At 41.0% G+C, this 27,119-nt stretch overlaps 2 protein-coding genes across 10 annotated transcripts in view; both read right to left on the reverse strand.

The window, feature by feature from the left end:
- DLG1 (discs large MAGUK scaffold protein 1) overlaps positions 1-27,119 on the reverse strand; it is a 1,062,265-nt gene that overhangs the window by 241,920 nt on the left and 793,226 nt on the right. The gene's annotated exons all lie outside the window — the stretch shown is intronic.
- NOX1 (NADPH oxidase 1) lies at positions 1,943-25,675 on the reverse strand. 3 transcript variants are annotated; one of them, XM_034660533.1, is made up of 13 exons: positions 25,269-25,675; positions 20,244-20,339; positions 15,733-15,843; positions 15,404-15,488; positions 14,684-14,835; positions 14,398-14,579; positions 14,177-14,309; positions 8,318-8,410; positions 7,231-7,463; positions 6,852-7,014; positions 6,297-6,443; positions 5,981-6,105; positions 1,943-2,691 (listed from the first exon to the last, which is right to left on the reverse strand). In XM_034660533.1, exons 1-13 carry the CDS (start codon positions 25,311-25,313, stop codon positions 2,565-2,567), a joined length of 1,692 nt encoding a protein of 563 aa, XP_034516424.1. In that variant the 5' UTR covers positions 25,314-25,675; the 3' UTR covers positions 1,943-2,564. The 3 variants fall into 3 exon arrangements, with proteins under 3 accessions (XP_034516424.1, XP_034516427.1, XP_034516429.1); XM_034660536.1 differs by lacking the exon at positions 25,269-25,675 and adding an exon at positions 22,076-22,348; XM_034660538.1 differs by lacking the exon at positions 25,269-25,675 and adding an exon at positions 22,076-22,345 and having other exon boundaries at positions 15,603-15,843.

Here is a 27,119-nt window from a genome sequence, read left to right on the forward strand (position 1 = left end):
TTTTTTTTATCAATAGCAGGTTTATTCACATGCATAGTTCAGAGCTAAGACAAAAATGTTGTATTGGCACTGGTTCAAGTGTGTCAGCAACACAAGAGACTGTTAATATTTACCTGTCTGTTCTAAAACTCTTCAGTCTCTCGGTAGTCAACCTTAAAGGTTAAAGAAGCCACTAACTTTTCACATGTTCAAGATGAAGTAAAAACTATATACAAATCAAAGGAACAAAATACGTTTCATTCTGCCTTCCCCCATAAGCAAATTTATTCTGAGAAATTAAAACATAGAAAACCCTAAAACTTTTACATTCTTCTCATTTATTTTAAGTGGACCAAATGTAGATCACAAGCAGTCAGATTGCCCAATAGGCCTGCCCCTGCCTGCTTCCTCACAGATAGATGTGACAATAATTAGTGCCACTCGCTCTAACCTATGGCCCCTCCTGCCTAGTATTCTCTCCCTCATAGTGGCATTAAGGAGGAACATGATTTCTCTCCCATCAGGCCAACCTCAAGAGGTTAAGAGATGCCTTAATAATTAGTAAAGTTCCACTGGAACTATTCTTTGAGCCTATTTATATTCTCAGAATCCTACCCTCTGGGTGAGGATTATGGTCAAGTGAATTAAAAGCCTGCCATAGGCTTAGAGAATGTAATAGCATATTGCTTACATGTCAAGCAAAGAATGCAATGATAATCAACTTTATGAGAGACATTGAAATTGAGGGATTTTCTATTCTGATACGTAAACGTTTACTATGACAAAATTTTACTGAATAAGCTACTTCATTGTTACAACCTAGGAAGAAAAACTTGCTCAAAACAGCTGAGGAGGTTTCTGGATATCCTGCTCATCCCCAGTTCAGGCTTGGATATTGATTTTCCATAGGATTTATTGTTACTACCTTTTCTGCCCACTTCCATGAATATTCTAGGCCTTAACATGTTGATTTTAGCGGCAGTCATATCTTGAAGGATCAATATAGTTAGACATTGAAACCAAGAGTGAAGCCTTTCACATTAGGAATCCTTTATGTAAGTTTCAAGGAACACTAAGATTCCAAATCAAAGTCAATGAAGATCGAATTTTATGGTCAGCAGTTGTCTAAGAGGAACCACGCCGTCCAGGTTCCACTGTGCATTTTCCTAAAGCCTTATTAAATTTAATTTAGATCGTTGAAACAGAAAATCAGCAATAGCAGGGATATTCCAATCTGTTCCTACAGAAATATCCATGACTATGTTTTCCTGATGTCCAATTAATAAATGAATCACAATTAGCTACCATGAGTTCAATACACCTTTGTTTTGTTCAGACTAGTTACTGAAAATGGATCTTACTAATCCTTCAAATCATATAGGTTTTTGGATAATTAGAAACAATATTATTCATTTTTGGTCACTTAATGGTAGAGAAATAGGTGCTATAATGCTAATTTAGTAGAAACATTCTTAAAAGTCTATTAATAAAGTTGATTTGTCTTTGGGCACAATAAAGTATGGGGTTTTTTCCCTCTCTTTTAAGCCCCCCCCCCAAGTCTTTGCTTCTGCTGATCACTGTGACTACTAACACCCCAGAGCCAGGTGGGAGGGAGAAATAAAAAGCATTTTGATAGAAGAAAAGACATTTTGCTTATGTCATTGGGTGAATGATTCCTTAATAAATAGGGAAGAGCCCAAAAAATGGTATCGAAGTTTTAAATTATCTTTTTTAAAAACGAAATGTTCATAAACCCCCTTAGTAAAAATGGTGATAAAGAGCCCCTGTTGACTAAGTCATCTTAAGATGGAATTCAAATTTTTGCAATTATTTCCAACAGAACAATGTAAGCTAATGACAATATATCTGACTTTCAATTATAATATAATTTCAATTATAATTAGCATAGTTCCAAGATTTTCTTTCCCAAATGGAGAGCCTAGATTAGGTAATAAAAGATTCATTAAGCAAAGAGGAAAATCCTTCATTTCTTGACAAGCAAAAATAAGTAAAGCAAAAATTGCTATTCACACTGGATGAGACCATGTTTAAAATAACAGTAAGAATGTACATAGTGTTATATAGGGATGGGGTTCTTGGTGATTTTACGTTCATTGTTATATTATTTATGCTTATTATTATGTTTTGTTATTAATTCTTCAATAAATTTTTTATTTAAAAAAAATCGCCCTATTTACAAATCTTCTTTGAAGGTGAGAGGGAGGGGAAAATAAGGCCAAAGGCTGGGAGATTCCAAGAAACACTTGGAATCAATAATATCACCTGGGGTAAAGTTGTGTAGCTGTCAACCACCTCTGCTCTCAGGCCTTGTTGCAGTCATGGCATTCCAGAAGGACTTACGGTTCTTTTCCCAAGAAAGGACCCATGGCCTTTGCAGTTATCGTGGCCTCATGAAGATCAGTGACATCCGAGTGGAATCCAATCAAAAAAGATATGCCAGGGAGTCAGAGCCCGAGAGGCATGTTACTGTCCTTAAACGGCTGCCCAAACCTGATCAGACCAAGTAAGTTGTCAGAGATGCAGAGGAGAGACTAAATGCAGATTAGCATCCTCATTCCTGTAATTCAGAAGTTTTCTTTGTTGAAGTAGAATTGAACCTTCCTGGGATCCAGACTGGAGTATTGGTGACAGCGTTTGCTCAGGCTCTTTGTGAGAGCCTGAGGACCACACAGGAAGACTCCCACCACAGACCTGCAGGAACAGAACAATCAAAAGAGCTAGAACCCAGCAAAAGCAGCTATGTCGGTGAGGGTGGAGAAACTGCCTCTGCTAGGCCTCTACTACTCAGCTGTTGACTCCTATTCAGCTGTTGACTATTCAGCTGTTGACTCCCTCACACTCTTCATGGTGGTTTTCTCACCTTTTCTACCTGCAAGCCCCAAATGCGCTCTCAGCGCTCAGCGGGCAGCCTTGCCTATTCTGTCAGGAACAGATACTCAGGAGACACGGCGCAGGGTAGGAGTTAAGTGCTAGACCCTGGAGCCCAGCTATCTGGGTTGAAATACCAGCTCTGACACTTATCCCAGCTGGGTGACTCCAGGCAAGTTTCTTTAACCTCTGTGTTTCAGGTTTCCCCCCTGTAAGATGGGGATCAAAACTGTCCCCACCTCACAGGGTTGTTCTGGGGTTTAAACGAAAAACGTATGTAAAGCAATTCGAAAAATGCCTGGCACATAGCAAGTGAATATGTGTTAGCTCCCGTTAGAGCTGTGCACTGTGCATCTATCCCCACCCCAGAATTTCTCCCACTCGAGGTGATGAGCCTTCTTGCCAAGGATAATCTTTCTACCTGTGCTCCAGGTCTCACCCTTGCCTTCCCTCTCTCATACCTTCCTCTCCCTTCTTTTTTACTTGAGATATAATTCACATGTCATAACATTCAGCTTTTTAAAAGTGTACAGTTAGTGGGGTTTTTTTAGAGAGAGAGAGCAGGGAGGGGGAGAGGGAGAGAGAGAATCTTAAGCAGTCTCCCCGCTCATCGTGGAGCCCAACTCGGGGCTTGATCTCAGGACCCTGAGATCATGACCTGAGCTGAAATCAAAAGTCAGACCCTAAACCTACAGAGCCACCTGGGCACCCCTACAGTTAGTGCTACAATTAGCCACAAAGTTATGCACCCAGCACCACTATCTAATCCAAGAACATTTTCATCATCCCCAAAAGAAACCCCATACACATTAGCAGTCACTCCCCATTTCCTCCCAACCACCTCCTCCCATCCCTAGACAATCCAATCTACTTTTTATCTCTGGATTTGCCTGTTCTGAGCATTTCATATAAATGGAATCATACAGGGGCGCCTGGGTGGCTCAGTCAGTTAAGCATCTGCCTTCGGCTCAGGTCATGATCCCAGGGTCCTGGGATTGAGCCCCGCATCTGGCTCCCTGCTCAGCCTGCTCAGTGGGGAGCCTGTTTCTCCCTCTCCTTCTGCCACTCCCCCTGCGTGTGCTCTCTTGCACTCTCTCTCTCTGTTAAATAAATAAATAAAATCTTTTTTAAAAAGGAAATAAAATAAATGGAACCATACAATATGTGGCCTTCGGGGTCTGGTTCTTGCACTTGACATGCTATTTTCAAGGTTCATCCGTGTCATAGCATGTGTCAGTGCTTTGTTGCCTTTCTTACAGCTGAATAAGATCCCACCGTGTAGATATACCATATGTTGTTTATCCCTTCATCTGTTGCTGGATACTTGAGTTATTTCCACTTTTTGGCTATTCTACATGCATTCATGTACAAGTTTTTGTGTGGATAGCAAAGGCTGTTTTCAATTCTCCTGGGTATATACTTAGGAACGAAATTGCTGGGTCATGTGGTAACTCTATGTTTATCATTTTAAGGAAATGCCAGAGTTTTCCCAAAGTGCTGTATCGTTTCACATTCCCACAAGCAATGTGGGAGGAATTCTCCTACAATTTCTCCACTTCTTCACCAACTCTTATTGCCCATCTTTTTAAAAAAAGATTTATTTATGTATTTGAGAGAGAGAGAGAGAGAGCAGGAGCAGGGTGAGGGGCAGAGAGAGAAGCAGAGTCCCCATTGAGCAGGGAGCCTGATGCAGGGCTCGATTCCCAGGACCCCGGGATCATGACCTGAGCCGAAGGCAGACACTCAACTGACTGAGCCACCCAGGCCCCCCTTATTGCCCATCTTTTATTATGGCCACCCTAGCCCTCTCCCCATTTTTACATATTTACTTTATTCCTATCTACTAGCTCTTGTTCTGTCCGTAAGTCTGCTTAGATCATTGTTAAGTTAAATAAGCATTTCCTGGACCCTGCCACTCCTCCAACACTGTTGACCACACTTCTCTAATATTTCCTCCCTTGGGTTCTGTGACACCATTTCTCCACATTCTCCTACTTCCTCCCTGACTCATCTTTCTCCCTTCCCACACAATGTAAGCATTCCTTACTCTGTCCTCTGCCACCCTCTCTCCCGGCAATCTCATCCATTCTCACAATTTCAACTATGGTCAGCTCAACACAATAATTAACATAATCTCTTTCTGTTTACACAACATTTTTCATATATGTATTGCTTAATGCTTACAACAATTTTGCAAGTGAGTAGAGAGGGCTTTTACTAATATAACCCACGTTTCATAGAGAAGAAATTGGAAGATCAGGGGACTTCTTAGCTCAAGGTCCCAGAAGTGGAAAGTGTCAGAACTAGCATTAGGACCCAGATTATCTGAATCTGAGTGGCTGAGTGTTACCACTGCCTTCATGAAGCCTGCCCTGATCACCCCATGTGGGCATAGACTTTCCTTCCCTCCATGTCTACGTACCTGTTTCATGGGCTGCCTAATTCTGTTTTGAGTTGACTGTATGCACCTCTTATTAAAATATGTGCTCCTTGAGGGCAAGAACCATATTCTATTTCTCTTTCAACCTCCAAGCCTTCTAGACTAGTGAGTGCCGAGCTTATAGAAGGTAACCAATAATGTCTGTGAATTGAATTGATCTTCAGCTGCCAACTTGTTCCAGGAACTTATCTAATGATCAGCTCAATCTCCTTCCCCTTGAAATGGCTGATTTCATGGCACCAGGTTTTCCTACGTGCTCTAGCATATCTCAAAACTCTTCCAGAAAGACAGAGGTCAGGTCATCAGTTAACTAGATAATACACTCCAAACCTTTCTTACTTTAAGTAGGGACTATTAAGGCCAAAAACAATGCATTTGAATTTTTCCAGTTTTCCATTTTATTTGATAATACTGATAGGAACTAAGTCCCCTTGCTTCACTGTTTGGGGACTTGTAGGGGCTAGAAAACATCTTCTCATCCATTACAAGGTCATACGCCTTATTTGGCTAAAGCCCCAGACGAAATTTTGTTCAGCTTGAAGTGAGAATCTGAGAATGCTGCAAATAGTTTCTGCCCCAGAGCCCTTTTCCCCAAGAGTGTTCAATATGCTGCAGTATTTTTCCTAAACCTTAACTCTGCAAACTCAACTAACTAGAAGAGAATACACTTACCTGGGGTGGGCATTAGCTATTGTCGAAAACTCATTGTCCCACATGGGTCTCCCAAAGGAGGTTTTCTGTTTCAGACCTGTCAGGATGTCAGTGGCCTGGTCAAAGTTTAATGCGGCATGACCCGCCTGAAGGCAAAGAAATCAGAGTTAGAAAAAGCAGGTCCTGAGAACTGTCTCTTACTTCAGCCACTTTTAAACTTGGGGGTGGGGGTGAGGCAGGTAAGAAATCATAAGAAATATTTCCAATCAGCACGCACGACTTTGCCTGACATTGATCTTGCATCTAACATGGGAATTAGTGTGTTGTTTGAACTCACAATGTTGCTATCCCATCCAGTGAGAAAGAGACGGTAGTTGAGAAAATCCACTTTGCCTAATTCCTCCATCTCACGTTCCAGAGAAGCCAACAGGTCATTGAACCAGGCAAAGGCACCTGTCTCCCTGCAGATCCAGTAGAAATAGATCTGGAATCAGCAAGAGAGAACATAACCTTATCAAAGTGTCTTTAAGATGTCCATTGTGGTGACATCACTATTATATATATTCTATATTTGTTGGTCAAGTCTACGGGTGGCCTGAAAAGTCAGTTGTACAGAACAGCATGAACGTCCAGAGTTCTTATGGCTTCCCTTAAGGAAAAAGACTTCCAAAGTCATCTTCGGTCCAAGGGGATTTTAAACTCCAAATTGAAAATGAAGACCCTGTTATTATGAGGAATCTGTAGAAACGGATGCCTTGGCAGAGAGAAGAGACCACGCGCTTTCATAGCTCCAGCGTCGGTTATCTTTTTTATCAGTTGTAAAGAGTTTAAGCCATGAAAGCAATGGACCTGTAAGGCCCAGAGCAGATGTAAAGAGGTATGAGGGAGTTACCGTTTGTGTTTTAAGGTTGTGATCTGCCTGCCGAAATTTGTACCAGATGGATTTTAAGATGGAAGCAAAGGGGGTGACCCCAATTCCTGCTCCGACCAACACAGCCACTTCATACTGGAAGACATCTTCACTGACAGTGCCAAAGGGACCATCCACCTCAATCCTGGCAGCAGACAGAAGACAATGGGCAAGTGAAGTCTCACCTCCACCCCCAACCTCAAACATCCCTTCCAAGACAGAGCTGTTCCCATGGCTCATGTAGTGCCTGTTTATTTTCATCATATTCTATTGCACCAGACTTCAGGTTCAACGAGGACTTGCTTTCTCTTCTCTGCCTGTCTGCATCTGCACTGGGTGTCGGCTGCTCTTCAGGCCCCACCTGGGAATTGGTGACTGCTGTTGCTCAAAAGCCCTGATAAGATTTTCTGTCCAGTCCCCCGCTGCTCTGATATGAATGGAGAAGTCTTCCTCTGGAGCAGAGGTCAGAGTAAAGGGATGCCACTCCAAGTAAGAGATCGAGGGACAGTTAACAAAAATATACTGCCCCACTTCCATGCTGAAGCCACGCTTGTTCATCTGCAATTCCAGAACTTTGGATGGGTGCATGACAACCTATGAATGAAGCACAGAGGCCAAAGGGGGCGAACTCAAATGGAGACAGGGGCAGGCAGATGAAATAAATCAGTAAAGCAATGGTGGTGAACTGCAAGCAAAAGTCCTTTCTAAAGGGGGCAGCAGTGACTTTGTCCAGACAGTGGACGGACTATGGAACCTCAACTCAGCCTTATCGGGTCGCCTGTTTCTTTAGGAGAAGACCGAAGGGCCATTTTTTCTTTTACTGTGAAAGCCTCCCTCCAGATGTTTAAACGACAGCAACCAATTCAACTTTCCAAACAATCAGTGTGCTGGCCAACCAAAGGATGTCTGTGGGCTCGCCCAGGCCACCTGTTTGCAGCCTCTGAGAAAGACCCACACTGATGATTTCTGCCAAACCCTTTTTTTCCCATAGTTCTGTCCAGCACTGGGGGATGGTGTCCCCAGTTCCTTTTTATTCCCTTCAGGGTGACAACATGGCAGTCTATTCCTATAATCAGGAAGAAAAGAACTCTTATCACAGCTAGAGGAAGGTGAATATTCTATTTTTAAAAAACATTTTTAAAGATTTATTTATTTATTTTAGGGGGGAGGGGAGAGGGAGAGAGTCCTCAAGCAGACTCCACAATGAGTGCAGAACCCGACATGGGCCTCCATCCCACAACCCTGAGATCAGGACCTGAGCCGAAACCAGGAGTCAAACACTTAACCGACTGCGCCACCCAGGGGCCCCAAGTGCATTTTTTTTTCGAAGTTTTTTTTAAGTAATCTTTACACCCCATGTGCAACTTGAACTCATGATCCCGAGATCAAGAGTCACGCGCTCCTCCCACTGAGTCAGCCAGGCTCCCCGGAAAGTGCATATTTTGTACCTTAGTAATCACAACCTTCTGCTGAGAGCGGTAAAATCGGAGAATCCTTTCAAAGATATAAAGAACCCCCGGTGCAAGGATCCACTTCCAAGACTGCCCAGAGAAAGAATAAAGAATGAGGTTACATATTAATCTCCTGTTGAGGATTTATATGTGTAGCAGCTCATTTCTTCATTCAATAATATTTATCAAGTTCTCTGATGTGTATCATTATTAAGCCACTAATGTCACCAAATCTTACAGGCGGAAATGGAAAGGAATAAATTATAATGGTTTTGTTTGCTAATCTGTTACTCATAAGGCAGATCATTTCCTGAAGTTTTACAAGTCTCACGAGGAAGCAAAAGAAAAGCACAGAAATAAAATATGTGGTAATTATGCATATAATGTATATTATATATATTCTTAAATTATATATAAATTTGAATTTTAAGACTCCAAGACAGTTTTCCAGTACAATTTGTCCAATCTGAAAAACCAACAGAGAAGCAGATAATTAAAAAACAAACAAAGAAGGGAAAGCACCTGGCTGACACTATTGGTAACACTACATAAAACTTTGTATGTATCCATCACCTCTTTTCTCACGTGCTCAAAACACCTAACATAGTAATATACTTTTTACCTTCTCTACATTTTTTTTAAAAGCAGCCTTTCTATCCCTGAGATCCTCTCAAAGGTAGCAGGTTGCTTCCATATGCACAGGAGCTACTAAAAATGTATTTCTTAGCAATGCCAAGTCATGTCCTTTCTTGCACAATTGCTTCAGCTGAAACATCGGAACTGTGTGGAATGAGGTTTCTTATGCTGTTTCGGGCAAATAACTTCCTTGGTTATCTCCAGGGAGGAAAGGGGCTGAGATGTGGGGGGAACTTGAGAGTGGGTATTATACAATTTGATGCTACTCCTTATTTGGAAAAAAATTCCCCATGTCTTCAGAGAAAACACACACAAAATATATATATATTTAAGAAATGGCTAATGACTACGTGGTAAAAAAAATTTTTTGACCTCAGAAGTTATCAGAGAAATGAATATTAAGCCAAAATAGCATTTTAGCCTCTCAGATTGGAAAACAACATTAAACAATAATGCCCACCATTAACTGGGATGAAGGGAGATGGGCACATTCACATGTGCAGCCAGTGGAGGGACCAATTAGTAGCATCTTCCCAGACAGCAATTTGGCAATACATCCCAACAGCCTTAAAAACATTCCTTCTATTTGACCCAGAAATTTCACTTCTAGGAAATGGAGCATAAAGATATAATTAAGGTGAGCACAAAGTATACAAATATAGAAATGGCCCTAATATTTACTAAGGAAGAAAATGACCAAAATGGTATACCACACAGATTTTTTTGGCCAATACCCAACTGTCTTTTTTTTTATTTTAATTTTTATTTCATTTTTTGTATTGAGATATAATTGACATGTATCATTACATTAGTTTCAGGTGTACACCATAATGATTCAATATTTGTATATATTGCAAAATGATCGCAATAGGTATAGTTAATATCCATCACCATACATTGTTGCAAAAATTTTTTTCTTGTGCTGAGAACTTTTAATATCTACTCTCTTATCAAGTTTCAAATATGCAATACAGTATTATTAACTACAGTCCCAGCAAATTTCAAATATGCAATACGGTATTATTAACTACAGTCGCCATGCTATACATGACATACCCATGACTTATTTATTTATAACTGGAAGTTTGTACCTTTTGACCACCTTCACTCATTCTGTACACTGGCCCACCCCCTGCCTCTGGAAACCACCAATCCGTTCTCTGTATCTACGAGTTAGGTTCATTAAAGTAAGATTCCACAGACAGTGAGATCATACAGTATTTGTCTTTTTCCGTCTGACTTATTTCACGTTGCATAACGCCCTCAAGGTCATTAAAAATGATCGTGTAAAAAAAATTGACAAAAATGGTATACCATAGAGCTTTTTAAAAACAAATGTTTCAGTGAAGCAGCAGAAAGAGAAATTAAGAAAGCAACGCCATTTACTATTACACCAAAAATTATAAAATAACTAAGAATAAAGTTAACCAAAGAGGTGAAAGACCTATACTCTCAAAGCCATAAAGCATTGATGAAAGACATTGAAGAGGACACAAAGAAATGGAAAGACATTCCATGCTCATGGATTGGAAGACAAATACTGTTCAAATGTGTGTAGGGCCCATAGAAATCTGCAGATTTAATGCAATCCTTATCAAAATACCAACAGCATTTTTCACGGAAATAGAACAACCCTAAAATTTATGTGGAACCACAGAAGACCCCAAATGGCCAAAGCAATCTTGAAGAAAAACAAAACTGGAGGTATTACAATTCTGGATTTCAAGTTATATTACAAAGCTGTAGTAATCAAAACAGTATGGTACTGGCACAAAAATAGACGCATAGATCAATGGAACAGAATTTTATTTTATTTATTTTTTTAAAGATTTTATTTATTATTTATTTATTTATTTGACAGAAAGAGACAGCGAGAGAGGAAACACAAGCAAGGGAAATGTGAGAGGGAGAAGCAGGCTTCCCGCCGAGCACGGAGCCCGATGCAGAGCTCGATCCCAGGACCCTGGGGTCATGACCTGAGCCAAAGGCAGACACTTAACAGCTGAGCCACCCAGGCACCCTGGAACAGAACTTTAAAACCCAGGGGCACCTGGGTGGCTCAGTCGTTAAGCGTCTGCCTTCGGCTCATGGCATAATCCCAGCATTCTGAGATTGAGCCCCACATCAGGCTCCTCTGCTGGGAGCCTGCTTCTTCCTCTCCCACTCCCCCTGCTTGTGTTCCCTCTCTCGCTGGCTGTCTCTCTCTGCCAAACAAATAAAATAAAATCTTTTTTAAAAAAGAATTTTAAAACCCAGAAATGAACTCACAACTGTATCATCAATTAATCTTCAACAAGGGAGGAAAGAATATCCAACAGGAAAAAGACAGTCTCTTCAACAAATGGTGCTGGGAAAACTGGACAACATCATGCAAAAGAATGAAACTGGACCATTTTCTTATGCCATCCACAGAAATAAACTCAAAAATGGGTTAAAGACCTAAATGAAACCATACAGATCCTAGAATAGAGCACAGGCAGTAATTTCTCTGACATCGGCTATAGCAACATTTCTCTAGATATGTCTTCTGAAGTAAGGGAAATAAAAGTAAAAATAAACTATTGGGAGTACATCAAAATAAAAAGCTTCTGCACAGCAAAGGAAACAATCATCAAAACTAAAAGGCAACCTCCAGATTGGGAGAAGATATTTGCAAATGACATATCTGATGAAGGGTTAGTATCCAAAGTATATTAAGAACTCATCAAACTCAACAGGCAAAAACCAAATGATCCAGTTAAAAAATGGGCAGAAGATATGAATAGACATTTTTCCAAAGATATACAGATGGCCAACAGACACATGAAAAGATGCTCAACATCACTCATCATCAGGGAAATGCAAATCAAAACTACAATGAGATATCACCGTAGACTAGTCAGAATGGCTAAAATTAACAACACAGGAAACAACAGATGTTGATAAGGATGCAGAGAAAGGGGAGCCCTCTTGCACAGTTGGTGGGAATGCAAACTGGTGCAGCCACTCTGGAAAACAGTATGGAGCTTCCTCAAAAAGTTAAAAATAGGACTACCCTATGATCCAGCAATTACACTACTGAAGTATTTACCCAAAGGATACAGAAATACTAATTCAAAGGGGCACATGCACCCCGATGTTTATAACAGCATTATCCACAATAGCCAAATTATGGAAAGAGCCCAAATGTCCATCTACCGATGAATGGTCAAAGAAGATGTGGTGTGTGTGTATATATATATATATATATATATATATATATATATATAATATTCCATTGTATATATATACAATGGAATATTATTTAGCCATAAAAAAAGAATGAAATCTTGCCATTTGCAATAACATGGATGGAGCTAGAGAGCATTATACTAAGGGAAATAAGTCAAAGAAAGACAAATACCATATGATTCCACTCATATGTAGAATTTAAGAAACAAAGCAAATGAGCATAGGGAAAAGAAGAGAGAGGCAAACCAAGAAACAGATTCTTAACTATAAGAACAAACTGATGGTTATCAGAGGGGAGGGGGGCAGGGGAATTGGTGGAATTAGGTGATGGGGATTAAGGAGTGCTCTTGTGATGAGCACCAGGTGTTGTATGGAAGTGCTGAATCACTATATTGTACACCTGAAACTAATATTACACTGTATGCTTACTAACTGGAATTTAAATAAAAACTTAAAAATTGACATATAATACATTTTAATATATATTTATTCAAATTTATTTTATTTTATTTTCCAACTTCAAAGTCTTTTTAAATCTTATTAAGGGAATACTTTTGTTAATCCTCCAATATTTATTAGAAAAAAATTCCCATGTGGTCTTATGTTGCTTTTATGATTTTTTTCCTTTCTTTAACATTTAAATCCTTGATCCATGCATTCCTGATTCTTATTTTACTGTTAAGTGTGGAATCAAGATTCAGCTTTTCTTCCTGGATGGTTAACCTATTATCCAAAGAAAATTATTGAATGATGTATATTTTTTCCCAACAGATTTGAAATGCCAACTTTAGGGGATTTTTTTAAAGATGTTATTCCCCTTTTAGATGAGGAACAAGCTATTGCTCTCAATTTTGCAACTGATTTAAAGACTTTAATCACCCTCAGAGCACTTTGAGACACCACAAGTCAACTTTTCCCTTCCATTTATTCCTCCATCTAACATATTTTATGAGCATGCAAAGGTAAACCATGATATTCACAATAATTATCCCAAGGCACATCTTGAGTTCCCTGGAACCCAGTTTCTTGACTGTCCACTATTTAATAATAATTTCCAAGCATGTTCTTATAACACCAAAGAAAGCTGACTTCAAGAATGTGTTAAAAAAAAAAGTTGAACTTATAGATTCAGAGACTAGGAAGGTGGGGAACCAGGGCCTGGGAAGGGAGGTGGGGAGTGATGGAAAAATGCTAATCAAACGATATGTGACTTCAGTCATAAGATGAATAAGCTCTGGGGATCTAATGTAAAGCACGGTGACTAGAGTTGATAATACTATATAGCATACTTGAAACTTGCTAAAAGAGTAGATCTTAAGCATTCTCGCCCCCACACACAAAATGGTAACTATGTGAGGTGATGGATGTGTTCATCTCATTATGGCAATCATTTCACAAAGTATGCATGTATCACTCCCCACGTTGCACACTTCAAATATATACAATTTTATTTGTCAATTGTACTTCAATAAAGCTGGGGGGAAAAGAATGCTTACCCCCTCCAAGAAGATTGACTGGATTTCAGTGGTGAGGAGCACAGTCTTTGGAATCTGAAAAGCCTGGGCTTGAATTCCAGTTCCACTAGTTACTTACTGTGAGAGCTTGACAGTTAAATCTCTTTGAATCCTCGTCCTATTGTCTCACAATGGAGACCCCAAAAAAATATCTACCTCATCAATTATTGCTATGTATAAATGATAGTCCATATTACACAGCAAACCTGTCCTGTGGTAAACACTATGAATAATGTGAGGTATCATTATTACTTTCGGAGAGGGTCTCACAACCTGCAATAACCATTAGTCCTTCCTCTTCAGGATCCCCTGCTAATGGTAATTCCCTAGCCTGTTTCCAGTGGTATTGGAGCTCCTTGATGGTAGGAGCCTTGGGCATATATCCTCCATTGGACTTTGCTCAGTGCTGAACTAATAACAGTAACAATAATAAGAGTAATAAGAACAACAATAACAGCTCCTAACAAGAGTCTATCCTCGTCTCTGGGGTTCTTACCTCAGCGGGGAGCCCTTCAAATTGGGGGTGCTTGCAGTGAGAGTCATGATCATCCCACCGCTTGAAAGATTCTGCACACCTGTGAGGATGACTCGCATTCAGGCTCTCTTCTGTTTGACCCCGGACAATTCCACTGAGACAGACAAAGAAGGACAGTTTGGGGCAAAGAATTATGCAAGGTCAGGGGCCGGGGCATGAGAATGAGGGTTCAGGGACCTTACCCAATGCCATGAATCCCTAAACCAATGAAGTAGATGATGAAAATGTGGTGCGTGTACCAGAAGACCTCAAAATAACTCCTCCGGATAAACTCCATAGCTGAAGTCACCATGAGAACCAGAGCTATTGTGATGATCACTCCAGTGAGACCAGCAATGCTGGTAAATGTCACATACTCCACTGTCTACAAAAGGAGAAATTTCAGCCTGATGCAATGGGTGCCAAACATACCATGCCCTTCCATACTCATGACCAGATTGCAGATACTCCGCCATTGAGTCAACTCACCGTGTTTGGGGATGAGATAGGATTTAGCCAAGACTCTTCCCCTTTCTCTCGCTGAGGTAGGGTGGAGAGAACAGAGGCAAGGGATCCGTCTGTGGCCTGTCGGCTCTTGCTGTAGTGTTCAAAGTTGAACAGGTGTGCAATGATGTGAATAGCTAAATGGAAAGATGACAGGGAATTGAAAGTTGTCTCAGAAACATCACTGCAGGCATGCCCCACTAGCAAAGGAGAATCCTATAGATAGTGTCTCCAGAATGCTGAATCCACGGAAGGTCCCCGATAAATCTTGATTGCAGAGAGAACCAAGATCTTTTTTATTCTCATTCTGTTCCCAAAAGAATCAAATACAAGTTCCATGAAAATAGGCCTATAGGGGCACCTGGGTGGCTCAGTCAAGCATCTGCCTTTGGCTCAGGTCATGATCCCAGGGTCCTGGGATTGAGCCCCGCATCCGGCTCCCTGCTCAGCCTGCTCAGTGGGGAGACTGCTTCTCCCTCTCCCTCTGCCACTCCCCCTGCTCGTGCTCTCTCACTGTCTCTGTCAAATAAATAAATAAAATCTTTAGAAAAAAAAAAAAGAAAGAAAGAAATTAGGCCTACAACAGTGCCTGGCAAATAATGCCAGGTGTTCAATAAATACTTTCTGAACGTCTAAGTGCAGAGATGAACGAAACTATACTCCGAATGCTCACGAGCTTGCAGTTTTGTGGTCTGCCTGATTTACCTGTGTGTAGGCAGATCATATATGCTACCAGCTTGTGGAAGGTGAGGTTGTGGTCCAGTTGCTTTCTCAGGGTGCGCCTGCAAAACTACAAATGGAAAGTGATCAAGGTCAGGTATCTCCGGGCAGTTTATAAAATGCAGTAACCCATAACCAACATGTCTTAAACAAAGCATACCAATACCCACCCACCCTTGCCTACCCCCTGGGCTACCAAAGAAGAACCCTGGCTTCCATTCTTCGGAGTTTGAAGGTATTGGGTTGTCCCACCGAGGAGTTCAGGGTCTCTTGTCTTCAATGTGAAAGTTGACCTAGGAGTGGTTAGGACTCACTGAGCAGGTGCCCCTCAGGAAGGACAGCAGATTTCGACACACAGGAAGCAGGATCAGCATGCTGTTAAAATTCAGGCAGCGAGCAGAGGCTCGGGCCCAGGCCAACGCCGACTAGAGCAGAGGAGAGAAGAGACCATCAGCTGCTTCATCTCATCATCTAGGAGGTGAGCACCGCCCAGTCCACTTGTCTGAGACCTGGAAATGGGCAGGGCAGCATCTTCCACACCCCTTTCTCAGTAGCCAGCACACTAGGTCCAGGCTCTCTGTTTGTAAAATGACAAAACATGTGCTGAACTTAACAGTGCATTGAAAAATTCTCATGACAAGTGGCTTGGAAATATTTGACTATACATCTAACAATACAAAAGAGAATAGGATTCAATAATTTCACATCAACAAATATATTCTATCGATGTAATACTTTGCAATGAGTAATTTTGCTTAATACACTCAATTATTGGGGTGCCTGGGTGGCTCAGTTGGTTAAGCGTCTGCCTTCGGTTCTGGTCATGATCCCAGGGTCCTGAGCAAGCTTCCTGCTCAGCAGGAAGTCTGCTTCTCCCTCTCCCTTTGCCCTTTCCCCTGCTCATGCACACGTGCTCTCTCTCTCTCTCATATAAATAAAATCTTTTTAAAATACACTCAATTATTATTTTATTGTTTGTCATTTGTAAAACAATCTCGAAGACTATATATGTTTTTATTTGCATTTTAAATAAAGCTTTTATATTTAGAAGTATGATTACAGATGGTGACTATTTTTTCTCTTTTCCGTATTTTCTAATGTTGCCATTATCAGCATGTAATAATCATGTAAACAATTTAAAAATTTAACCACTTATATTTAAGATGCCTTTAATGATTGAATACAGCTTAGGCAAAACTAGTGAACCCCTCAGAGCAAACATTTTAAACTCAGGCAACGATTTGAGAAAGCAGAGCTTCTGAGAACAGAATTTCAAACTGATTTCCTTGGGTGGCCAGGCAGCATACAACAAGATCAGTCGGATCCAGCAGTAGAAGTTGCCAGAAAAGGAGACAAGGAATCAGTGCTTCAAGGAAGTATTTAGCCCCCAAACCGGCTTGATTAGGTATAAGCTGGACAGAACACACTCAACTCCATGGTGGTCAAGTCTGACTGCTCTCCTCGACTCTGTGCAACTGGTCTCTGAGTCAGCTCCCTGTACTTGGGACTGCAAGCTATGGAGGGTGCCAATGTCATAACAGCCACGGAGGTGGTGGCAGCAGGCAGGCAATTTGTGTCACATGTTAGCTGACTGGCCAGCCTCACATGTGTGCCAGGCAGTGACATGGGGGAAGGAAGAATATGGGTTAGAGTTAACGATTTCTCCTTTTCTTCCCCCCCAACTTTCTCTTTTTTTTCTCTCTCTTTTTTTCCCCCTAAATTTTTCTAATAATCTTTTTGGCACAAAAACTCTTTTTCCATGAGACACCCAAACCCAGGGCAATGTGACATGGAGCCAAGTCAAGATCCTCCTAACATCCGTAATGGCTCAGCACGTTCGGCAGCGCAGTGAACAGGAGCTGCCCTACTGTTTTCCATTTCTGGCTCTTCCATATGACCTGTTGTTTTCTCCCTCTGCTGAGTCACACTCCGACTGTTTTTCAGAGAGACATCCTGTTCCATTTCTGAGTAACTTTTCTCTGCTCATCTCAAAGATCCTGCCTTTCCACATTGGTTCGCACAGCTTGCTTATATGAGACACAGAGGTTTCTTAAAGCTAAAATTGGCAAGTGAGTGGAAAATATAGGACTACACTTTCACAGTTCCATATTCTGGAGGGGCTGTCCGTATGGGATAAATTCTTTTTAGAGGGAATCTTTTTTTTCCCTATCGCAGCACACCAAAACATCCCAATTCATGTGCACTTTTCAATATCGACACCACCTGATGTTCAAATTCAACTGCTGCTGTCATTAATGTCTCACTCTGAATTTAAACTGCGTCTTCTGTTACTTATTTGCTCTGCTTCATAGTGAATCAAATAATTCTCTGTATTTTCCTAGAGGAAGCACAAATTCAAGAAATAACTACAGAATGATTAAATAAATTATGGCCCATCAATGCCATGGACTGTCAGGTTCTTAAAAGGATGAGAGCTACACGCAGTGGAGTAGGAGTGGTAAACATTTAAGAACCAGCTTTCAGGGGAAGAGGAGATCTTGATTTCCGGCCTTTAACCAATTTACGTGATGTCAATACTCCCACTGTGGCAGATTTCAAGATACCAATATGCCATTGAACACCATTGAATATAGGGCTGGGAAGAGATTCACATAAGTGGCTACTGCAAGCTGGTATGAGCTAGTTCCAGCACCTCAGTGGTTACGTACTCACAATGAAAGCTCCCCGAAATACATTAAGCGTAAGAAGCGATTTCCAGCCAATATCTATGATGTGATCCCTTTTTTGGTTAAAACAACAAAAAAAAAACCTCGAAAAAACAAACAAGCATAACAAAACAAAACCTCTTTGCTACTGTACGTGTTTATCCAAATTCATAGAATGGTACATACACCAAAAAAAGAGCAAAGTTTACTGTATACAGGAAATTAAAAAGTGAGTAAGAACAGTACCCACCTCAGAAACAAAACCTGTATGTCTGACGCTTTCGCGAGCTTATATCAGTGCATGACGCAGACACGCACACGAACTATTAACAGTGGTTATCTCTGGGGAACGCGATGGAAGGGCAATTTTCACAGTTTTACTTATACACTTCTGTATCATTTGATGTCATGGAAAGTAGCATTATTTATCATTAAATGTTTTTAATAGAGAAGACTTTTAAAAAACGAAGTGAATGAAATGTCCACAGGGTATCAGCGTGATTCATTTTCCTGCTGCTGACTTTTTGGTCATAAAGCAATTAGGATCTTAATAACTAGTCACATTTATTGCATCATTCTCTTACTAAAAAGCTATTTTTAAAATAAATTAATACTTCTTTTGGAGTTATAGTTTCCAAAGAAGGATCAAGGACCAACATTTAAAATGGAAAACAGCAGGGTGAAATAAGCCATGAACAGAACGTTCAAATTGGTTGTGATCTCAATATGGATCCTTTGATTATAGAGAGAAAAGGACAAGCTATCTTTGAACATGTACATTGGATGGGTCTTTGTGGAAAGCCAATGATCTAATCAAGATGAAAGTGGTTTAACCAAATCCCTTACCTGCTACTGGAAAATTCACTAGAGTTAGCAGTCAAATTTGCTTTTCTAATCAGATAGTGGCCAGACTAATGAGCCTGAGAGAGATCATTCTCACCTCCATGCTTCTCTCTGGTCACCTCCACACCGACGTGCCCTATCAACCCCCTACCCTCCCTCTTCTGTTCTTTACCTACCACTTCCACAGCCTTCTCCATCCTGTTATTTTCACCCAACACCTGCCTTTCTTTGGGGCAGCTCTGCAGCGCCACTCATCCCTCAGACCCCCTAAGTATTTCACTTGTTCGATAGAGAGGTGTTTTTCTGTGAGATCAGTCCACAGCGGTGGCTTTCAAGTTGTTTGTTTACTTGTTGTAAACCAAACTCTGGAAATCATAAGCAGGAGTCCATAAGACAGGTAAAGGCTGAGGGGCACCTGGGTGGCTCAGTGGGTTTAGCATCTGCCTTCAGCTCGGGTCATGATCCCAGGGTCCTGGGATAGAGTCCCGTGTCAAGCTCCCTGCTCAGTGGGGAGACTGCTTCTCCCTCTGCCTCTGCCCCTCTCCCCCACCCATGCGGTGTGCGCTCGGTGTGCGCTCTTTCTCTCTCACACACACAAAAATAAATTAATTAGTTAAAAAAAAGACAGATAAAGGCTGCTTTGGTTGAAGTAGGAGCAGGGGCAGGAGCGCTACCCAGTCAGCTTTCCCCTCACACCCTAAAGGAGTACTTAAGTCATTTGAAAATGACTGCTTAATAGTTTTCTTTACTGTGTGTTTTTATCATTGGATCTGGGGAGTGTGCCCTAGATAAGGCTGTCAGATCCAGTGAACAAAAATACCAGATGCCCAGCTGAATGTGAACTTCAGATTTTAAAAAGTGAGTAATTTTTTAACATACCTATGTCCCATGCAATATTCAAAATATACCAAAAAATTGATTTATTTTTCTGGAATTCAAATCTAACCGGGGTACGGGAGCTTCTGGGTGGCTCAGTCGTTTAAGCGGCTGCCTTCAGCTCAGGTCGTCATCCTGGAGTCCTGGGATCAAGCCTCCTCGCCAACCCTCGGTCTCCCTCCTCCTCGGAGAGTCTGCTTTTCCCTCTCCCTCTGCTCCCCACCCGGCTTAGGCTCTCTCTCTCTCTCTCTTTCTTTCTCAGTCTCTCTCTCAAATAAATAAATAAAATCTCTAAAAAAAAAAATGTGACTGGGCATTCTGTATTTTTTTTTTCTGGGCACGCTAACCCTAGAGGAAATCAGGGCATTGGATCTCAAAGGAGCCAAGGTCACAAATAACAAAAAACCAGAGATTCTCCATATCACAACTCTGATACTCACCCCCAGGATTTCTCTTGTATAGTAGTACTTATTGGCTTTCTCAAATGACAGGAAGGCATGCACAAACAGGAAAACATTCAGCCCCAACCAAGTAGCCTGGAGGAAGAAAAACACAAGCAAAGAATCAAGTAAAATTTGGGTACGGGAAAGAATAGGTAAGGGATAAGAAATAGTGTCACCATTTTGGCTATTTTGTGTTTATCTGTTTTCATTTTAAATGAGTACAATCCTTCTAGTTTCTAGCGTACGTTCAGAGAGTGTTAGCACCTCAAGACATGCTTTCATTAGACGCTTATGACCAGGGTCAGCAAATCAAGGCCCGTTGACCAAATCTAGCTCACCTTTTATTTTGTACAGCCTACAAATTAAGAACAGTTTTTACTTTTTTGTTTTCATATTTATTTTTTTAAGATTTTATTTATTTATTAGACAGAGAGAGAGAGAGCACAAGCAGGGTGAGCAGCAGGCAGAAAGAGAGGGAGAAGCGGGCTCCCTGCCGAGCAGGGAGCCCAATGCGGGGCTCCATCCCAAGACCCTGGGATCATGACCCGAGCTGAAGGCAGACGTCTAATGAATTTAGCCACGTGGGTGCCCCTGTTTTCACGTATTTAAATGGTTGGAAAAATCAAAAAAAGAATGGTATTTCATGGTGTGACAATTACAGGAAATTCTAATTTCAGTGTCCATAAATAAAGTGGTATTGGAACTTAGCCCCGCCTACTTATTTTTATATTGTTTATGGTTGCTTTCATAATTCAGTGGAAGCAGTGAGTACCTGTGACAGAGACCATAGGGCCTGCAAAGCCTAAAATATGTACTACCTAGCCCTTTACAGAAAACATTTGCCAACTTCTGGACTGGGAGCATTTGAACTATTCCAACTAAAAGATGGCAATAAGTGAATAAATGGATTTCTAAAGAAACAAAGAATAAATTTAACATCTATAACAATACCCATCTGAAAAGGACTAAACCATTCCAGATGGGCCTGCCTCTTTAATTACGCCCTGACACGCATTTTCCTGTTTTTAGATTGCGAGTCTCTTTTCAAATTAACCTATAATTGCTCTGGACTCATTTGAGCTCTTAAGACTGCTTTTATCTATCCCAGGCTCTGTTTCTGCACCAGCAAAGGGGGAATTTGGAACCCACTGCCCCATTGCCTTGGAGACCAACCAATGCAGCTCTGGCCCAAGCTTTGAGGTGCTAGTTTGTAACTGAGCAGGACTCTAGGGCACAGGGATGCCCTTAATATATACTGTTGGCCCCAGGATGGATCAGAACCATCTCAGCCCCACAAGTAGAGAGCCTTTAGCCTAGGGCGCGGTGTGTTCAGAGTCCCTAGATCTGGACCACTCACACACCTCCAGCAGCATAAGCATAGTGATTTAAAGTGATATTGGAGGGCGCCTGGCTGGCTCAGTAGTTAGGTGTCCGCCTTCGGCTCAGGTCGTGATCCCAGAGTCCTGGGATCAAGTCCCGTGTCAGGCTCCCTTCTGAGCGGGGGAACTGCTTCTCCCTCTGCCCTTCCCCCTTGCTCATGATCTCTCTCTCTCTCTCTGGCAGATAAATCGATAAAATCTTTAAAAAAAAATAAAGTGATACTGGAGTCAAACTCCTTGGGCTCAAATTCTAGCTTCACCACTTTCTAGCTCTGTGATCTTAGATAGACATGTGATTTAACTTGTCTATACCTTAGTGTCTTCTCCTATAAAGTGAAGAGCACAGCAATGCTGGAGGCTTCTGTGAAATACTGCATGGGGAGTGGTTAATACAATAGCCGGTGCACAGTAGGAGCTCAGTAAATGCCAACTACGGATTTGGGTTATTACCAGGCTTCACTCATCCATTTCTTCCTGCATCCTTTGCTCAGACACCATTTCCAGAGTTGAGTGGCTTCAGAGATTCTTTGATCCCAATCAAAAAAGAGAGGTGACAGCCACAGACATCTCAAGAGTTCAGAAGACAGAGAGAGAGGTTTCTTTAGAGAGAGCAGAAATATTTCAGGATCCAAGAGTTCTTTGCTTCTGTGTCAGACCATTGCCAACTGCAAGCAAGGTGGACACAGTGACATCTGGGAGTAAGGAATTCCATTTCCCACCTTCACTATCATTTCTTCCATTATGGGTGGAAAGTGAAGTAGAAGACCTGGCAAAAGGAGGAGTAAGAATGTTTTTTGAGTAATTTATTTTTTATTAAAAAAAATAGTGCCTAGGGGGTGCCTGGGTGATGCAGTCAGTTAAGTGCCCGACTCTTGGTTTTGGCTCAGGTTGTGATCTCGGAATCCTGAGATCGAGCCCTCAGACCCGAGGCCAGCTTCCTGCTCAGCTTGGAGTCTGCTAGAACTTCTCTCTCTCTCTCCCTCTCCCTCTGCACTGCCCCCCTGCGTGCTCTCTCTCTCTCTCAAATAAATCAATAAATCTTTATACAAAAAAAAGTAGTGAGGGGCGCCTGGGTGACTCGATTGAGCATCTGCCTTCAGCTCAGGTCATGATCCCAGGGTCCTGGGATGGAGCCCCCTGTTGGGCTCTCTGCTCAGTGGGAAGTCCGCTTCTCCCTCTCCCTCTGCCCCTCCACTTCCCCCTGCTTGTACTCTCTCTCTCTCTCGCTCTCTCAAATAAATAAATAAAATCTTTAAAAAATATAGTTCATAGAAGTCTATGTCAGAGATAGCAAGAAGTCTGAGCCTCCCAGCAAGATTGGTAGGGAGTGGAAATTCAAAGCTATATAGTTAAATGTGAGTCACCATAATGGGTGATGAACTCTCTGAGCAAAAACTAAGAGAGGGATACAAAATGCAGAGGATTTTAGAACTAGAAACAGGCTTATATTTGTATCTAATCTAGTTATTTAATTCATCACACACGCGCGTGCACGTGCACGAGCTGAGGTAACCTGAAGTCTAGAAAGAAAAAATAATTTGATCAAGATCCCTCAATTAACAGCAGAAGTGAAACTCATTCCCAGGTTCCCTGTCTCCTAACCTAGTGCAAAAGGAATTAAATATACAACATTGAGCGCTGAAAATATAAAGCGTAGGGTAACCTGCCAAAATAACCCCTTGGCCTTGTGTTAAATGCAAAACAAACAACCCTCCAGCGGTATATGATTCCTCTTTGTGCCTTTTTCCCTCCAGGGCCTGGGCAGTCCTAGGGGACCCGAAGAAAAAAATGGGAGAAAAGAGAGAACCCCAGAAGGGGTGATGACATGAAGATCTAGGAAAGTGAGAAAGGATGCAGGGAGTTCCAAGCTCAGGGGTGGCTCAGAAATGGGAGAAAGAGTGGAGAATAGGGGCGTGTGTGCATGTGTGCGTGTGTGCGTGTGTGTGTGTGTGTGTGTGTGGAGAAAGGGATTGTGCATATGCGGTGTCCACGGTAAAGACTTTCTGGCCTGAACACTGGGAAGTTGGGTTTGAGTGATGGCTCTGCAATCAATTCACTGTGTGACATATGGGTCTTATTTTCCCTTGTGAAAAGATAGAGGAGCTGGTTTATAGCAGCACTATGCAATGCCGTAGCCACTACCCACATGGGATCATTTGAAATGTGGCTAGTCCTAATTTAGATATGCTGTAAGTGCAAAATCCATATCGGGTTTCAAGAACTTAGTAAAAATAAAAGACATTAAATGATCTCATTATTCTTTTCTTTTGTCTTTTTAAAAAAAATTTTTTTGACTATGAAGTTTATTGGAAACTCTAAGTCAAGCATAATTTACTATATGTTGGCTAACTGAACATAAAAAAAGACTAAAATTACTTAAAACAAATTAAAAAATCTATAAAAGGTCAGGACATTCAGTATTTTAAGATAAAGCTAATTTGGAAAATTGTAGTATCATGGTTAAGAAAATAATAATTACGGGAAGCTATACATTTTTAAATTATAGAAAACATTAAAAATTAAATATCTAACAAAATCTGTCTTGCTGTTGCTCTGGGGGAGAAGATGGGGAGAAATATTTTGTATTTTATTTACATATATTTATTAAAAGATTTCTCATATGACATTGCAAATAGTCCCATTTCCCTTGTATTTTGCTGTAATACATGAATTCACACAAAGGAGATGGAATACATAAAATTACAAATATGGTAGAAAAGTAAACCACATCACACCCAAATACACTGTAAATTACTGCAAAGTGCATAACCCCAACATATAAGGCATATTAGTTTTAGAAAAAGAGCACTGCCCACCCCCATCTCATTAATATTTTCAGTATTGATTACATGTTGAAAGGATAACCATTTTGATATATTGGGTTAAACTAAATAAATTAGTATACATTAATATCACCTATTTCTTCTTACCTTTTTCAATGTAAGTACTAGAAAAATTTTAAATTACATATGTAGCTCACATTATATTTCTAAAATGGACAGCACTGGGCCATGATCTCCAAGAATATTTCTAGCTCAAACATTCAATGATTTTATCAAATCTTGCTGTTGGTAGTAAAGAAAGGATGAAGAGAAACGAAGGTTGCATGGCAGTAGTTAGAATTGTGACAGAAGAGAAAAAAGATGGAATATGAAAACACTGAAATTCCAAATAGTTGTGGTTTATATCATTTGTCTCTTCACCAACCAATTTCTGGAGTTGGATTTTTCCCCTTTTCTAAAATGATGACATACATCATACACAGAAGATCTTATAAAACATGTGTCATCTTAGAGCTGGGCTTTTTAACTGATAACTGGCCTCAGTGGGCCCAATATTGGCATAGAATGTTTCCATTTCAAACAACTTTAGAAATATTAACTAACAGGGGCGTCTGGGTGCCTCACTCTGTTAAGCGTCTGCCTTCAGCTCAGATCATGATCCCGGGGTCCTCGAATAGAGCCCACTTCGGGCTCCCTGCTCAGCAGGGAGTCTCCTTCTCCCTCTACCCTTCAACCCACTCAGGTGCTCGCTCTCAAACAAATAAATAAATAAATAAAATATTTTTAAAAAGAAATATTAACAAGCATAATCTCTCCTTACTCTGTTAAGAATAAGTAATAGATAGTGAAACATTGCTTACCAGAAACAAAACTGAGAACCAGTGGTTAACCACCCAGTTGCCCATTGTCAAGAGGTGGTTTGGAGTCTCTCTAGGCAGCAGGGAAGATTCAGCAACCTGGATTCTGGAGAGGTTCTTCAAGGTTGGGACCTCTGTCTAGCTCAGAGTGTGTGAGTCTTTGAGATAAGAAAGATGCACAATTACCCAGAAAGCTTCAAGGAATGAAGTGCTTGCATTCTGCCTTCCTCCTCTGGACGGAACTCTTATCAGCTTGAGGAGACCAGCCCTACCTATGACAACCACAGGGGTTTTCCCTGGTGGGGTTTTATCCCTTCAGGAAATAGCAATCTTCTTGAGTGAGAATACTCTCTCATCATCTTTTCAACATGACCTAACGTGAGGCATTGCTTTCCTTGATAAGGCATTTGCGAATGTTTCTCACTAAAGTCTGGGGCTGTAAACAGATGACCTCAGGAGAAGCAGGGCAGGAAGCAAGCGAGTTAAGCAGTAAGGTGGGCTTTCCCAAGAGCTGCCACAGCTGCCCACTGTGATTTGGACCTCAGCCTGGCTAGCTCAGAAATGTTGCCATATATGTTCTGCTGGAGGATGGTCTGGCTCTGGGGAGAGCTTGACTGGCTGGGAGGACAAGGGGAAAAAATGGCTAAAGAAATAAAAGACAATTCAGGAGATGTAAAGGTACACCTCAGTTCAAAAAAACAGAGACAGAGGGGCACCTGGGTGGCTCAGTCAGTTAAGCGCCCAACTCCTGATTTTGGCTCAGGTCGTGATCTCAGGGCCCTGGGATAGAGCCTGCCTCAGGCTGGGCACTCAGCGGGAGTGTGCTTGAGGATTCTCTCTCCCTCTGCTCCTCCCCCTGTGCGTGCCCATGAGCGTGCTTGCTCTCTCTCTCTCTTGCTCTCTCGCTCTCTCTCTAAATAAATAAATAAATCTTTTTTAAAAAACAGAGACAGAATACTCAAAATGAGATAGGTGGTGGTTTTCTAGTTTGAATTAGCTGGGGTTGTGTATTCAGTTCTGGGCACTGATCTTTTTTTTCCCTTTCTAAAATGGTGAAATAGTGAAATATATCATACACAAAAGTGTACATAAAACACATATATGTACTTTCAAGAATAATTTTAAGGAGTGAATATTTATGTACTCACTACCCAGGTTTTTTTAAAAAAAAAAATAGAATATTTATTTCCAGCATCTTAAAACCCTCTGTGTGTCCCTCCCCGATTACAACTCCCTTATTCCTCTCTCCCTCCCCATCAGATGTAACGACTACCTTAAAATTCAGGGTCATTATTGCCGTGTTTTTCTTCATAGGTTTACTAACTGAATGCGTCCCTAACATACTGTATTGTTTAATTTTTCCTGTTTTTGAACTTTTTAATAAATGGAACCTAGTTGTTTGTATGTATATATGCTCATGGGATTTGCTTCTTTCACTCAATATTGTGTTGGATGATGATAGAACAATGTTGATAAAATGATATATATAGGCTACAGTTACTCTAGAGTATACACCCTGGAGTGAAATTCCTGGGTCCGGGGATTTGCACATGTTCAACCTTACTACGTAAAGCCAAGCCTTTCTCCAAAGTGCTCACATGAGTGTCTAATCCAATGAGACATGGATGAACATTCCACTTCCTCCACGTGCTTACCAACACTTGGTATTTTTTATTAGACTTTTATTATTAGGCTTTTTTATTTTTATGATTCTAGTGACTATAAAATACTACTTTGTTGTGATTTTAATTTTCATTTCCCTGATTACTAATGAGGTTGAGCAACTTTTTTTTAATAAATATTTTATTTATTTATTTATTTGACAGAGAGAGAGAGAGAGTGAGCACAAGCAAG

The sequence above is a fragment of the Ailuropoda melanoleuca genome, chromosome 1 (assembly GCF_002007445.2).
Source record: "Ailuropoda melanoleuca isolate Jingjing chromosome 1, ASM200744v2, whole genome shotgun sequence".
Lineage (NCBI taxonomy): Eukaryota > Metazoa > Chordata > Mammalia > Carnivora > Ursidae > Ailuropoda > Ailuropoda melanoleuca.

Coding starts and splice junctions, on each gene's coding strand:
- NOX1 (XM_034660533.1), bottom strand. CDS start 25,313: ATGGGCAACTGGGTGGTTAACCACTGGTTCTCAGTTTTGTTTCTG. Junction 15,844..20,243: donor ATACAAGAGAAATCCTGGGG/GTGAGTATCAGA, acceptor CCTCTGCTCTAG/TCGGCGTTGGCCTGGGCCCG. Junction 8,411..14,176: donor TTGAAGGGCTCCCCGCTGAG/GTAAGAACCCCA, acceptor TTCTCTGGGCAG/TCTTGGAAGTGGATCCTTGC.